The sequence below is a fragment of the Chelonia mydas genome, chromosome 3, assembly GCF_015237465.2.
Source record: "Chelonia mydas isolate rCheMyd1 chromosome 3, rCheMyd1.pri.v2, whole genome shotgun sequence".
NCBI lineage: Eukaryota > Metazoa > Chordata > Testudines > Cheloniidae > Chelonia > Chelonia mydas.
Window position 1 is genome coordinate 102,812,584 of NC_057851.1, and position 14,742 is coordinate 102,827,325.

Below are 14,742 nucleotides of genomic sequence, written 5' to 3' on the forward strand. Positions count from 1 at the left end.
ATTGTATGTTACAGTGATTCATGCCTGTAAGCATGTAAAATGTCAAACATGGTGATGTTCCATTGTTCCTGTTTTCCTGCTGGGCTTTCCTGCCCAGGCTTGTGTCAGAAGTGTGAGAACATTGACCAAAAGGCTGCTGAACCTGTTATTCACAATGATGACGTGTCCGGCAAGAGTGATTGTGGTGAGTAGGATGCCAGACTGGGAAATAAAAATGTACTTTACTCAGGGAATAAGCAATACAGGGCCAATAGCAATATATATAATTCACAACAAACACTGGACTTGAAATAGAAAATACAATTTTGACTTATATCAATAATTATGTCAGTTCATACCAATTCAGATAAACTGCCACTTATAAATATTTGAGCAAGAAATAAAGGGGAGTCCAGTCAAAAGATTTGTGTTTTACTTGGTTCAGTGTTGTGGCTGAAGAAACATGCTCGTTGCCAAGGAAAATAACATTTTAGGCATTTTCATAAATTTAATATATTTGATGCATTTTTCTATCATTTCATGTAGTTAGGCTGGTGCACAAACACTTCTCTTGAGGGTAAATGATAACATAATTCAGCCTACAGTGAAAGGTGAGTATTGCCAAGAAAAACAAATGATAGGGATGGGGTAATACTTTGACCTATACTTACTACGAAAAGCTAGTCATAGTAATTTATTGCACATTATCTGTTAGACTGATGGTAGAAAATATTAATGCATAAACACCCCAGTAGGGCAAGAATTTGTAATTCTTTAGCACATTTTATTATCCACAACTACTAAAAATAAAAGATTTTTTCACCCAAATTGGCTATTTGCAATATTTTTTCTTGTGTATGACTTCTAAGTTCGTCAGTCCATTCTGCCTTGCCTGTAATATACTTCCATATACATTTCAATCATTTGCAGTCAATTTGGGCCTTTACAGGGCAAATAGTAATGAAATTATGGACAAGAACTATTTTTGGTATGGTATCAAAATTGGTAACTTTGTGCCATGACAGAAAAATGTAGGGTTTCTTGCAGAGAACTTTTAATACAAGGCCTCTCAGGTTATTGGCTGTATAAATCTGCAGAGAGTAAATGGTGCCCCTAGTGCCGGAATGAAACTCATTTTCTAAGCACAATAATGGGCCTCACTGTCTGGCCTATGTGCTGTGGGGTGGTAGGTGAAGAGATGCAGGGTTGGAAGACAGGTGCAGGAGCCTGAGGGAGAGGAGGGAATTGGGAGACTTGGGGAAGGGAGTTAGGAGCAAGAGCGGGGATGGGAAGAGAGGCATGAGCAAAAGTGCCATGATGACATACTAATTTTCCACAGGACCTCTACCTTATTCAGTGCACAGGATGGGTGGTGTGCTGAGAATGAATCAGGGTGGTGTTGGGGGTTGCGGCTGTTGTCTGTTGGTTACATGAGCAATGTTAATTCCGGCGTTTCCTTCCTTCAGAGTGCATGACTTTGTAAACTGAATGTTCTTTTAATGTAGTTTTGGGGGATGTAACTGGATATTTAAGTTTGTAAGGAACTTAGATACAATGGTGGTGAAGACATTATAAAACAAAGACAGGTATTAAAATGACAAAAAACAAAAACAAATGAACAAACAAAAACCCCCCAAACCAAACCAAATCAAAGCCCCAAACCCCAAAACAAAACAAAACCTCAAACAAACCCAAACCAAAAAATTCACAAATCACCAGAGCAGAAAGAGATTTAATGTATATATGAATCATGCTAATTTAATTTAAAAACACCCTAACAACAAGCAAAACTATATGCTTCAAATTTATACTCAGCTTCTATAGACACAAAATCACTGGAACCTAAAGAAAGTAAACCACATGATTATAGATTTTCAACAATTGAAACAATTAATGTATAGGCTAAAAGTTTCAATGCTAGGCACCTAAGCGGCCTGATTTTCAGAGGAGATTACCAAAATTTAGGTGCTTAAATATAAAAGGAAGTGCCTAACTTGAGGCATCTAAATTTTAAAAATTTTAGCCATAATGGATAAGGCCAACCCCAGAACAAACAACTGTCACAAATCATACTGTGAATACTGCAACAGATAACTTTCCAAAAGATTGTACCAAACAGTGAAAATAATGAAAAAAATTATATTGTCTTAACCGGGCTGAATGATCTCTTTGGGAATGAATGAGGATTAAAAATGGAGACTCATTTTTGGGTGAAATGGAACAAGAATTTTGTGATCACAGTATCTGACAAATGACATCTTTCCGCCTAGGTCACCAATATTTCAATTTAAATCTGCATGTATGATTTTCTAGAGCATTTGAGGGTTTCTCAGTGTTCGTATGTATGGCTGGGTTGTTTGTGTGTAACATTTCTCTTTCTAACTTCTGGACTTCTGTTCTCATATTAGTGGCTTTTTCACAGTGTTGAGATAGTCAGACCAGGAACTGGTAGCATGAAGGCCTGGACTAAGTATTCCTATTGTGGGTACTGGGATTGGTGGGCTCTGGATTAAGTGTGCCTATTGTGGTAGCCAGAAGCGGGGAATGGGCGACAGGGGATAGATCACTTGATGATTACCTGTTCTGTTCATTCCCTGTGTGGCACCTGGCATAGGCCACTGTCTGAAGACAGGATACCGGGCTAGATGGACCTTTGGTCTGACCCAGTATGGCCGTTCTTATGTTCTTAAAAATGGCAGGCCTAGTCCCAACCATAGTTAAAGGCCTGCCCCCTGGTGGGGGAGGAACCACTAAGCCCAGGCCTCAAATGATTACGTGGGAGAACGAATTAGAAAACAGCAATGGGAGTGAAGGTCAAAGGTTAAAAATCAGGGATTCAGAAGGGGATACAAAGCAGAGAACCCTGACAGTGTCCACCACTCCTTAAAGATGTCTAAGGAGTCAGTGGATACCACCCACAGGAATCATACCAGTGGTATGATTTGATAAGGGACCAAAAATAGGCCCCAAAGTTGCCGAGTGCTTCTCCTGCCCCACCAAGCTTTCTCCTCCTGGTTTGATGGTGGCCATTTTGGCCAGTGCCAGGAGCAGGTTGATGGGGAGATCTCGCGACATCCTGGGACCATGGATAAGGTGTGCAAAGATAAACAGGTGAGGGGAAAAGTGCAGCCAAAACCTCAGTAAAAGATTCTGAAGGAGCCGGAAGAATGGCTGCAGCCTGACATACTCTACATAGATGTGACGCAAGGTCTCCTTCTTGCCACAGATAGGACAGGTGTCATGGGATTCCATGAACTGTGCCAAATACATGCCTGTGCTCATTGCTCCATGGAGGAACTGCCAACTAATATCCCCAGAGAGTCATGAAACCATAGCAGAATACAGACTGGCCCACTACGGCTCCCTGCCCACTGGATTAAGTGCAGAGGATGCATGCTGGGGATGAGAGAGGGATTCTAGCAAAGGGCAGGCAGGGCAGATTAGGACTCTCCATCAAACAAAACTCCTGACATTCCCTGCTGAATGCCCTACAAGCTCCCCCTTTTGCTCATGACTCTAAAAACAAGTTGATGACATACAGAAGCTGGCTAAAATAGTGAGGACCAGAGTGTGAGGGGCCCTTGAGTGGGCTTGCAGATGGGTAGGGGAGCACAAGCAATCCTTCCTCTCCTATGTTCTACATTCCTGGCACTCAGGGGAGCACAGGGATTGTTTGCTTTTGTTCCACTCTGAGGAGCAGGATACCAAAAAGGGAGTGAAGAGGAAGCAGCATAGCTCAGCTCCCGTTCCTGACTGCACGAGCTTAAACACCCGGGTTTATGCTTCTGGGAGCAATCTCTGGACAGAGCAGACTGTACACCACCTGTGCACAAAGAGAAATATGGGGAGAGAGTATACCTGCCTGAGACACAATCTCTGGTGCTCCTGCTGAGGCAGGGCTGTTGCTTAAAAGCCAGGATCTGCCCCTAAAGATTAAAACAGCAATATTAGGAGGCATCTTGCGAAGAAATTTCCCCTTTCACGATGGTTCTGTTGAAAGTAATGACACAATCACAGCACTGAACAGAGATGGCAGTTAGGGGTAGATGTTTGGAGTTGTGTGTGGGTGTTTAGATACAAAATTTCCAATAACAAGTTAGTGATTTGTGCAGGTAACTTTTGCAAAAATGTGCCATTATTGTATTTCTTAATGGCTTCAGTTTACCCTATCAGTGCTTCTGCTGTGATCACAAATCCTCATCACCTCATTTATTAAGCTCACCTGGCTTCTAAACAGGGCATGTTTTGTGCACCATCAAGCCAAATTGATATATTTAATTATATAGCTTTAAAAAATGTGTATCCGTATTGCAGCAATTCTTAAAACATGAAACCTCAACACTTTGCCTGGATTTTGTCGAGTGAGATGACTCATTATGCCTGGAAAGAAGATCTTGTAATTGTTATATTTTGCTGACATTAAGAAAATATTATGCTTTGCGTATGTCAGGGACAGCCAAAATAGCAAACCCATTATTAGTGTGGGGTGGTGGCGAAGAGGTAAGATGCATTACACACCCTTATAAAACACATTTGAGCATGTTTTCAACCCCCCTTTTTTTTTTTTTGTTTCAGAAAATCAGTTTTGGGAGAAAATGGAGCTGTGACTGACAGAAAGACAAGCCAGAAAACAGCATTACTTTTAATCTACTCCTTCCATGTCAGCATCTCCTGTTTGCTGCGTGGGCTGCTCTGCTGGCGTGCCTTCAAATTTTTCAGCCTTTGGCACACATTCAGTGGACTTCAGAGCAAGACTCAGCTGCCCAGAGGGATTCCCTGCCTCTGGCTGAGGGGTGGGATGGGAAGGAGGCCCTGGCTCTGTGAGACAAAGAGGACTGCATGCTTGAGGGTTAGCCGGCTCTGGATTACTGGTCTCACTGGAGACTGTGAGGGGATCCTGCACGTGATGGGTCACCATGAATGCTGCAGCTAGATTCTTCAGGATGTTCTCATCAATCATGGACAGCTCTGCACTATCCTGTTCAGTAACGGAAGGACTTGCATCAGCCTCTTTTCCCAAGATGTCATCATTTCTATCCTCCTCACCCTCCTCTTCCTCGTTAGTGAATTTTGCTTCTTTTATTTTTTTGTACAGTTCATTCCTCTCTTCCTGCAGCGCTCTGCAAAGGTTCTCTAGCCTCTGGATTTTCAGCACGAAGCACTCGTACTCCTTAGCCCTCATTGCTTTCTGTGATGGAATCAAAATCAGGCAAAGGTGTAGAAAAATGGAGTTCATATTCATGAAGTTCACACACGTATGTTGCAGTTATAAAGATATAATTTGTTACATGCAACCTTTCTTCACTGCAAGGTAGCTGGAGTCCCCAAAGTAATCAGATGCAATTACAATCTTCCTAATTAAGTACTAATTCATCCCAGTTAACTGAAGTGTGTCACTTAAGTGGTAAATAAGGCATTCTGCAGTTCCTCTGCACTCAGCTGAATTTCACCGAGAGATATGAGGCATAGGCATAGCCATGAATAATCTCTAGTGATAGAAGGACCATAAAACATTCAGAATGTCAGTACAGATAAGCACCCAAAACCTGTATTGCTTATCTGGACTTCCTGGAACACTGTGTTGGAATTTTCCTGAGAACAGGCTGCCTCGTATTTTCAATCCATCTTGTTTTTGGTTGGCTGCAAATTCTGTGAGAACAGCCTTTCTTGCAGCATTTTGTGGACATCTACATTTTCTGATTCTAGCTGGACGTAGAAGTCCACAAAAATGACAATACTGGAGGTTGCAGCGGGGACGATATTCATTCTTTTTTCAAACCTCAGAAACTTAGTCCAGGTTACAATTAAGTTTGGGATGAAACTTTAGGTAACTTCTTATTTTATCTGAATCAGTTTCCACATCCCTACTAATTTTCTATGCAATTTCTCTATATAGGGAACATTTAAATCTATTGTGGTCCCCAGTGACTTCTATACTGGAAAATAAGCTGAATTAACCAAAGGTCTGACTTTAAAGTGCATTATTTAAAGCATATTAAAACCCCTGTGTTTGACTTTCAGAAGTCAAGTGGCCTTAATCTAAAATGAACTAAAGCCACTTCACTTCTGAATGAGAACATCCATATGGGGGTTTAATGCACTTTAAATTCACCCTTTTAGTCAATTAGGCTTAACTTCCCGTGTGGACAAGCTGTTAGTGTATGCACAGAGCCAGGCCCAGTAATATCTTGGCCTCCACAGATACGATGTTTTTTCCAAGATCTGACCTCATCAACATATACTAAGAAAAAGGGCCCTGATCCAGAGACCATCAATATCAATGGGAGTTTTCCCATTGATTTTAGTGGGCTTTGGATCAGCCCCTAATTAACTTGAAAATATGAAAAAAATTGTGAAGTAGGTTTCTCACCTCTTCAATCATGTCCAATAGAGCTTTATTACAGTTCTCAAACCTGGCTTTCCATGTAGCTGTATCCTTTTCCAGCTTCTTCATCTTCTTTGTCATCTACAGACGCAGGAAGAGAATCACAGCAGGAATCCCAAATGTTATTTGAAGTTAGAACAGCATTTTAGTTATCTTTTTTTAAACCTCTATTTATAGCTCTGTTACCAGTAACTACAATAAAAGTTAATACAGCATTGTCAAAGAATGATGGCTGAGGACTAACATATAGCGAGAGACTGGTTTAATTTCAACTCCCCAAGCGTTAAACTTTGACACAAGTGAATACCCTCTACCATTCAAACCCACGTGCTTCAAAATAGGAAAAATGTATTACATGGTTAAAAATGATTATACATGTTAAAAATAGTTAAGGCTGTGATGAAGGAAAGTTAATATTTCTCAAAGGAAATCTACATGAAGAAAAGAGATATCCTGGTGCCACAGCCTACACAAAATGGTTACTCCAATAGTAATGGCCAATTTCTAAACTGATCACTCAATTCTCTCTCACTTTCTGCTGCAAAGATTACAGTCTTACTAGTGTTTTAATGTGAACAAATACAAACACTTGATAGGGAGACTTCTGATTTCCTTAGGGCCCAATCCTCTGAGAAAGCTGGGGGGGGGGCGGGGGCTGTTCTGGATTTGATTCTGACAAATAGGGAGGAACTGGTTGAGAATTTGAAAGTGGAAGGCAACTTGGGTGAAAGTGATCATGAAATGGTGGAGTTCATGATTCTAAGGAATGGTAGGAAGGAGAACAGCACAATAAAGACAATGGATTTCAAGAAGTCAGACTTTAGCAAACTCAAGGAGTTGGTAGGTAAAATCCTATGGGAAGCAAGTCTAAGGGGAAAAACAATTGAAGACAGTTGGCAGTTTTTCAAAGAGATGTTATTAAGGGCACAAGAGCAAACTATCCTACTGCATAGGAAAGATAGAAGTATGGCAAGAGACCATCCTGGCTTAACCAGGAGATTTTCAATGATCTAAAACTCCAAGAAGAGTCCTACAAAAAGTGGAAACTGGGCAAAATTACAAAAGATGAATATAAACAAATAACACAAGTATGTAGGGACAAAATTAGAAAAGCCAAGGCACAAAATGAGAGCAAACTAGCTAGGGACATAAAAAGAAACAAGAAAACATTCTACAAATACATTAAAAGCAAGAGGAAGACCAAGGACAGAGTAGACCTGTTACTCAACGAAGGGGGAAAGACAATAACAGAAAATGGGGAAATGGCAGAGGTGCTTAATGACTTCTTTGTTTCTGTTTTCACCAAGAAGGTTGGTGGCAACTGGACGTCTAACATAGTGAATGCCAGTGAAAATGAGGTAGGATCAGAGTCTAAAATAGGGAAAGAACAAGTCAAAAATTACTCAGACAAGTTAGATGTCTTCAAATCACCAGGGCCTGATGAAATGCATCCTAGACTGCTACAAGGAGCTGACTAAGGAGATATCTGAGCCATTAGGAATTATCTTTGAAAAGTTATGGAAGATGGGAGACATTCAGAAAAGCTGGAAAAGGGCAAATATAGTGCCCATCTATAAAAAGGGAAATAAGGACAAGCCGGGGAATTACAGACCAGTCATCTTAACTTCTGTACCCGGAAAGATAATGGTGCAAATAATTAAGCAATCAATTTGCAAACACCTAGAAGATAATAAGGTGATAAATAACAGTCAGCATGGATTTGTCAAGAACAAATCATGTCAAACCAACCTGATAGCTTTCTTTGACAGGGTAACAAGTCTTGTGGATAGGGGAGAAGTGGCAGATTTCAGAAAAGATGTGGACAAATTGGAGAAAGTCCAGAGAACAGCAACAAAAAATGATTAAAGGTCTAGAAAACATGACCTATGAGGGAAGATTGAAAAAATTGGATTTGTTTAGTCTGGAGAAGAGAAGACTGAGAGGGGACATGATAACCATTTCCCAGTACATAAAAGGTTGTTACAAGAAGGAGGGAGAAAAATTGTTCTTCTTAGCCTCTGAGGATAGGACAAGAAGCAATGGGCTTAAATTGCAGCAAGGGAGGTTTAGGTTGGACATTAGGAAAAACTTCCTGTCAGGGTGATTAAGCACTGGAATAAATTGCCTAGAGAGGTTGTGGAATCTCCATAATTGGGGATTTTTAAGAGCAGGTTGGACAAACACCTGTCAGGGATGGTCTAGGTAATACCTAGTCCTGCTTTGAGTGCAGGGGACTGGACTAGATGACCTCTCGAGGTCCCTTCCAGTCCTATGATTCTATGAAGTACTGAGTGCTGCAAGCTCTCCCTGAAGTCACTTGTCACCTCTTGGGATGACAAATACTTACAGAAGCAAAGCCCCTCTTGGTTGCATTACTAAATTCAGACTGAATTTTCTGGCATTTGGCAGGGATTCTTTCTCCCTCCTTATCAGTCTAAGGGTAGGTCTACAGTACGAAATTATTTCAAAATTATTCTATTCGAATTTTCGGAAGCGATTTTATACATTCGGTCTTGTGTGTCCCCACTATGGTGCGTAAATTCGGCGGAGTGCGTCCACAGTACCAAGGCTAGCATCGAATGTCGGAGCGGTACTGTGGTTAGCTATCCCACAGTTCCCGCAGTCCCCGCTGCCCATTGGAATTCTGGGTTAAGCTCCCAGTGCATGATGGGGAAAAAACATTCTCGCGAGTGTTTCTGGGTGTGTGTCGTCAGTCGCTTCTCCCGCCATGAAAGCTACAGCAGACAATTGTTTCTCGCCTTTTTGGTGTGCAGATGCCATAGTGCTTTCAGCAGACTGTGCAGTATGGTGCACTGCTTCTTTCCTGGTACTATGAAACCACCTCACATTTCCTCTCATCTTTCTATGTAATCTCTATAAGTATCTACTCTTTCTCTTCCTCATCGACCGCTTCCACTGCCAACTCTGCTCGGCCATCATGAACTGAGCAGCACAGCTTCCGCCACCAACTCTGCTCTCCCGCTCTTGTCGTGCTACCAAGCTTCTCCATGTTGTCTGTCCTGGGCTCCCGCCTCTGTGAAAGCTACAGAAGACAACCATTTCCCACTTTTTTTTGGCGATCGTGAACTGAACAGCACCTCTTCTGCTGCCACTCTGCTCTCCTACGTTTCGTGCCCTTTTTCCAGGATTACCCATGCAGGCGCCATAGCGTGGCAAGCATGGAGCCCGCTCAGATCTCCGCTGCAGTTTTGACCATTGTAAATACCTCGCGCATTATCCAGCAGTATGTGTAGTACCTGCAAAACCGGGCAAGGAAGACGACAGCATGATTACGATAGTGATGAGGAGATGGACACAGACCTTCCTAGAAGCAAGGCATGTGGCGATTGGGAGATCATGGTGGTGTTGGGCCAGGTTCATGCCGTGGAACACCAATTCTGGCCCCTGCAAACAATCACAGATTGGTGGGACCGCATAGTGTTGCAGGTATGGGATGATTCCCAGTGGCTGCGAAACTTTCATATGCGTAGGGCCACTTTCATGGAACTTTGTGACTTGCTGTCCCCTGCCCTGAAGCACAAAGACACCAAAATGAAAGCAGACCTCACAGTTGAGAAGCAAGTGGATATAGCCCTCTGGAAGCTTGCAATGCCTGACAGCTACCAGTCAGTCGGGAATCAATTTGGAGTGAGCAAATCTACTGTGGGGGCTGCTGTGCTGCAAGTACAAACACAATCATTAACCAGCTGCTATCAAGGGTAGTGACTTTGGGAAATGTGCAGACCATTGTGGATGGCTTTAATGCGCTCAGGTTCCCTAACTGTGGCGGGACAATAGACGGAACGCATATCCCTATCTTGGTCCCGAATCACTGGGGCGGCCAGTATGTAAACCGCCAGGGGTACTTTTCCATGGTGCTGCAAGCACTGGTGGATCACAAGGGACGTTTCACTGACATCAACGTGGGATGGCCAGGAAAGGTGCATGACGCTCGCATCTTCAGGAACTCTGGTCTGTTTGAACAGCTGCAGGAAGGGACTTACTTCCCAGACCAGAAAATTACTGTTGGGGATGTTGAAATGCCTATAGTTTTCCTCGGGGACTCAGCCTACCCCTTAATGCCATGGCTCATGAAGCCGTACACAGGCACCCTGGACAGTAGTAAGGAGCAGTTCAACTATAGGCTGAGCAAGTGCAGAATGGTGGTAGAATGTGCTTTTGGACGTTTGAAAGCTCGCTGGCGCAGTTTAGTGACTCAGTTAGATCTCAGCACAACCAATATTCCAATTGTAATTGCTGCTTCTTGTGTGCTCCACAATATCTGTGAGACTAAGGGGGAGACGTTTATGGCGGGGTGGGAGGTTGAGGCAACTTGCCTGGTGGCCAATTTCGCACAGCCAGACAACAGGGCTATTAAAAGAATGCAGCAGGGTGCGCTGCGCATCAGAGAAGCTTTGAAAGCCAGTTTCATGACTGGCCAGGGTACGGTGTGACAGTTGTGTTTGTTTCTCTTGAAGTTACCCACCCCCTATATATATATGAAAGGAAATAAAGTCACAATTGTTTAAAAACCATTCTTTATTATTTGTTGCACAACACATTGAGAGAAATCAGAAGGTAGACCGGGGGGGTGGGGGGTGGAGGGGGTGGAGGAGGAGGGAAGGACAAGTCCAGAAACCAAATCAAAATTTCAGATATACCAGCTTTCTGCTGCTTGTGCAATCCTCTGGGGTTGAGTGTGTGGGTCCCCGTAGCCTCCCCTGCCGTGTTCTTGGGCGTCTGGGTGAGGAGGCTATGGAACTTGGGGAGGAGGGAGGGCGGTTATACAGGGGCTGCAGTGGCGGTCTGTGGTCTTGCTGCCTTTCCCACATTAGATCCACCATACAGCAGACCATGTCAGTTTGCTCCCCCATGAGCTTGACCATAGCATCCTGCCTGCTCTCATCTCATGTGTCCCTCCTCTCTTCGTGTTCATTTAACGCTTTACGGGACTCCACAGTTGTTTGCCTCCACACATTCAGCTGGACCCTATCATTGCTGGAGGATTGCATGAGCTCAGCGAACATGTCGTCCCGAGTTCGTTTTTTCCGCCTTCTAATCTGGACCAGCCTCTGGGATGGAGTAGATAGGGGCGTTGAAACATTTGCACCTGCAGGAGGAGAAAAAGGGAGGGTACTATTTTAAAAGATACATTTTAGAGAACAAAGGGGACACTTTCTCAGTGAAACAGGCAATTCATAGTACACAGCACATGTTCTTTCTGTACAAGGTCACATTTTGCCTCTTCTACTGAAGTGCCTGCCACTTTGGTGTGAGTAAGCCATTACACACGGCTGGGCAACAGAATTCAGCTTGCTGGCAGCCATGGTAAGCCCTAGGGGCACGCGGGGTTCTGCTTCTTCCGCATTCATTTCAATGCTTTCAAACTGCCAGGCCCCCTTTCCCATAGCAAGCAATGCCTGGTGGGTTTGCCATAGAAAAGGAGGGCCTGCGGGCTCTCTGGGATGATCGCTTCACACACCACCCCTGCCCACCCCCACCCCCACCATGTGGCTCCGATGAGGCTCTGAGCAGGGATGAGCCCTTTAAACTAAAGGCGAACAGCCCAGCGTGGCTGGGTTTCCCGCCACCCCCCACCGCGTGGCTCCGATCAGGCTCTCACTCACCAGAAGTGCCTTCTCCAGGGTCATGGTCCAAGAGCTCGCATTGGGAGTGGGGGGAGGCTATTGGGTCCAGAGTTAAGAATAGTTCCTGGATAGGGGGGAAAATGGATTCCCCACTTGCCGCCTGTGCACTGTCCTCCTCCTCCTCCTCTTCTTCGTCTTCCAATAATTCCTCCTCCTCGCTCCATGCAACTCCCCCCTTCCTTGCAGGTGTTCATGAACAGTGGTGGGGTAGTGGTGGCGTCACCCCCCATAATTGCATGCAGCTCACGGTAGAAGTGGCATGTATGGGGCTGTGACTCAGAGCGCCCGTTCACCTCCCTGGCTTTTTGGTACGTTTGGCTGAGCTCCTTGATTTTTGTACGACTCTGCTCTGTGTCCTTGGAGTAGCATCTTTCCGTCATGGCCCTGGAGACTTTAGCGTACGTATTTGCATTTCTTTTTTTGGAACCTAGTTCTGCCATAACAGATTCATCTCCCCAACATGCGGTGAGATCCAGTACCTCCCGTTTGGACCATGCTGGAGCTCATCTGCGAATCCGGGACTGCGTGGTCTCTTGTGATGGTGGACTCTGCATGGTCGCCTATGATGGTGGACTGTGCTGATTGTGACCAAACAGGAAATGAAATTCAAAAGTTCCCGGGGCTTTTACTGCTTACCTGGCTAGTGCATCGGAGTTGAGAGTGTTGTCCAGAGTGGTCACAAGGGAGCATTCTGGGATAGCTCCCAGAGGTCAATAACATCAAATTGCATCCACAGTAACCCGAAACTGTGATCTCAATTTTAGCGCTACTCCACTTGCCGAGGTGGAGTACAGAAATTGGATTAAAGAGCCCTTTAAATCGAAAAAACCGGTTTGGTCATGTGGACAGAATCAGTTTTATTTCAAATTAACTCAGCTTATTCTGAAATAACCGCATACTGTAGACCAGGCCTAAGATTTCCCTACTTGAGGTCCTGCTCAGGACTAGACTGTGCCTTCCCCTGAACAGGAGAGGAGAAGGAATGGGGATTCTTTCCCTTTGTGCACTCCTGCACTGGGTCCAGACACAAAATCCTGAGCACGCTCCTGCCTCCCCCTGGAGTGCAAACCATCACAAAAGGGGCACAGGGAAGAAGTGGAGCCATGCCCTTGCTCTTTGCCCAGACTGCGGAGTTGGCTGGCTATGCTAAGGGGAGCAGGTGCAGTATGTGTCGCCTGAGGCACAACTCCTAGTGGAACACCTTCTGGGATGATCACCTCTGCAGTGTCCTCAGTACAGGCCAATAGCTAAATACCACAATCTTCCCTTCAGTCTTTACTCAGACCTCACTCCCACTGAAGACAATTAGAGCTCTTTTCAATCAGGACCTCAGAATTTTGAGCCCCTGGAACATGAAAATTATGGGCTAGATTCTCTCTTGTGTTGCACTTTGTGCAGTCATTTAAACCACCAGTGCAAAGTGGGGGGACAACTCTGACTAGGTAGCATTTTAAACTCCTTTGGCAGTGGGGTAAATGGCTGCATGAAATGCAGGGCAACAGTGAATTGTGCCTTAAATATTTATGCCAACACTAAAAGTTTTATGCCAATTCATAAATGGTATTAAATGGCCATATGAGCCATCAGGTTAGATTGCAAGCAGTTCATTGATTATACTTCCTTTTTCTTTCACATATTTGTTATTTCTTTGCTGGAGAAGAGAGTGGAAGCTTTAACTTCCAGTGCTAAGACACAAGGGGCCAGATTCCAAACTTGTATAAACTAGTGTAGGTCTATTACATCAGCTGAAGAGCTGGTCCCATAAGTTTCTGTGAAGAGGAGATTGTGGGTCTCTTTTTCTATTAGCCGTTATATCAGTTGACAGAAATCAGAAACGTACACAAAGTATCAAAACAATATTGCAATATGTTTGGTCTTCCTGAGCCCTATCTCACATCCCACTCAAACTTGGACTAGTTTGTTTCACCCAAGCGTACAGAAATTTTCCAAATCAAAGATAAATGATCACAAAGGAGAACCATGTGTATCAAAATGGAAAGTGTCAGATTTTTAGAAATGATACACCCTACTCACTTTTTCCATCTCCTGTTTGAAACTGGCGAACACCTCATTGCTTTTTGTCAGTGTTTTCTGAAATTCTTCAAACCTTTCAGAATAGAGGGTGAGCTACGTACACAGGAACAAACAGATCAGTTTCAGAAGCTCCATGCGGGCAAACTGAATGAACATACAACTTGTTTTAATGCTAATTAAATGAAAAGGGAATAAATATGATTCAATAATAATCCTTTTGTGCGTGCAGAGCAGCTTTCAAAGCATCACCTTAGTGAACTTAGCCTCAGTACACCCTGATGAGGCTGGGAACTATATTATCCTTATATTAGAGAGGAATAAAATGAAGAAGAGCAGAAAGATTGAGGCCAATATTTTCAAAAGTACGTGGGAGCTGTGGGTGCTCAGCATTCTGAATATCAGGCTCAAGGTGGCATGTGGGTACCCAAAAATTGGAAGAATGTCAAATAAGTAGAGACTTGAAAAATTTTGACCTCTGTGGCTTTCCTAAGGTCCCATAGGCAGAGAGCAGTAAAGCCTCGTAAACAACCCAAGGGCTCAGAGTCCTAACTGCAATGCCTTCCAAAATGCCAAGTGTGGCCTGGGCAGTTTAAGAAGCATTTGTAACAAAGGCATAATAGACCCGTCTTAGTGGGAGCTTCAGCTGGCAGTGGCTTGTCCCAAAGTGACACATTTCCTGCCCATTTCTATCTTGAC

General features: G+C 43.9%; 1 protein-coding gene across 1 annotated transcript in view; it reads right to left on the reverse strand.

Annotated features, from left to right (window-relative positions):
- Positions 1-1,773: 1,773 nt before the first annotated feature.
- TXLNB (taxilin beta) overlaps positions 1,774-14,742 on the reverse strand; it is a 63,947-nt gene continuing 50,978 nt past the window's right edge. Inside the window, exons 8-10 of the mRNA XM_007058084.4 lie at positions 14,047-14,139; positions 6,350-6,445; positions 1,774-5,167 (exon numbers count right to left, since the gene is read on the reverse strand). Of these exons, the coding sequence (XP_007058146.2) occupies positions 4,622-5,167; positions 6,350-6,445; positions 14,047-14,139 (735 nt within the window). The 3' untranslated portion in view covers positions 1,774-4,621. The remainder of the gene's footprint in view (positions 5,168-6,349; positions 6,446-14,046; positions 14,140-14,742) is intronic.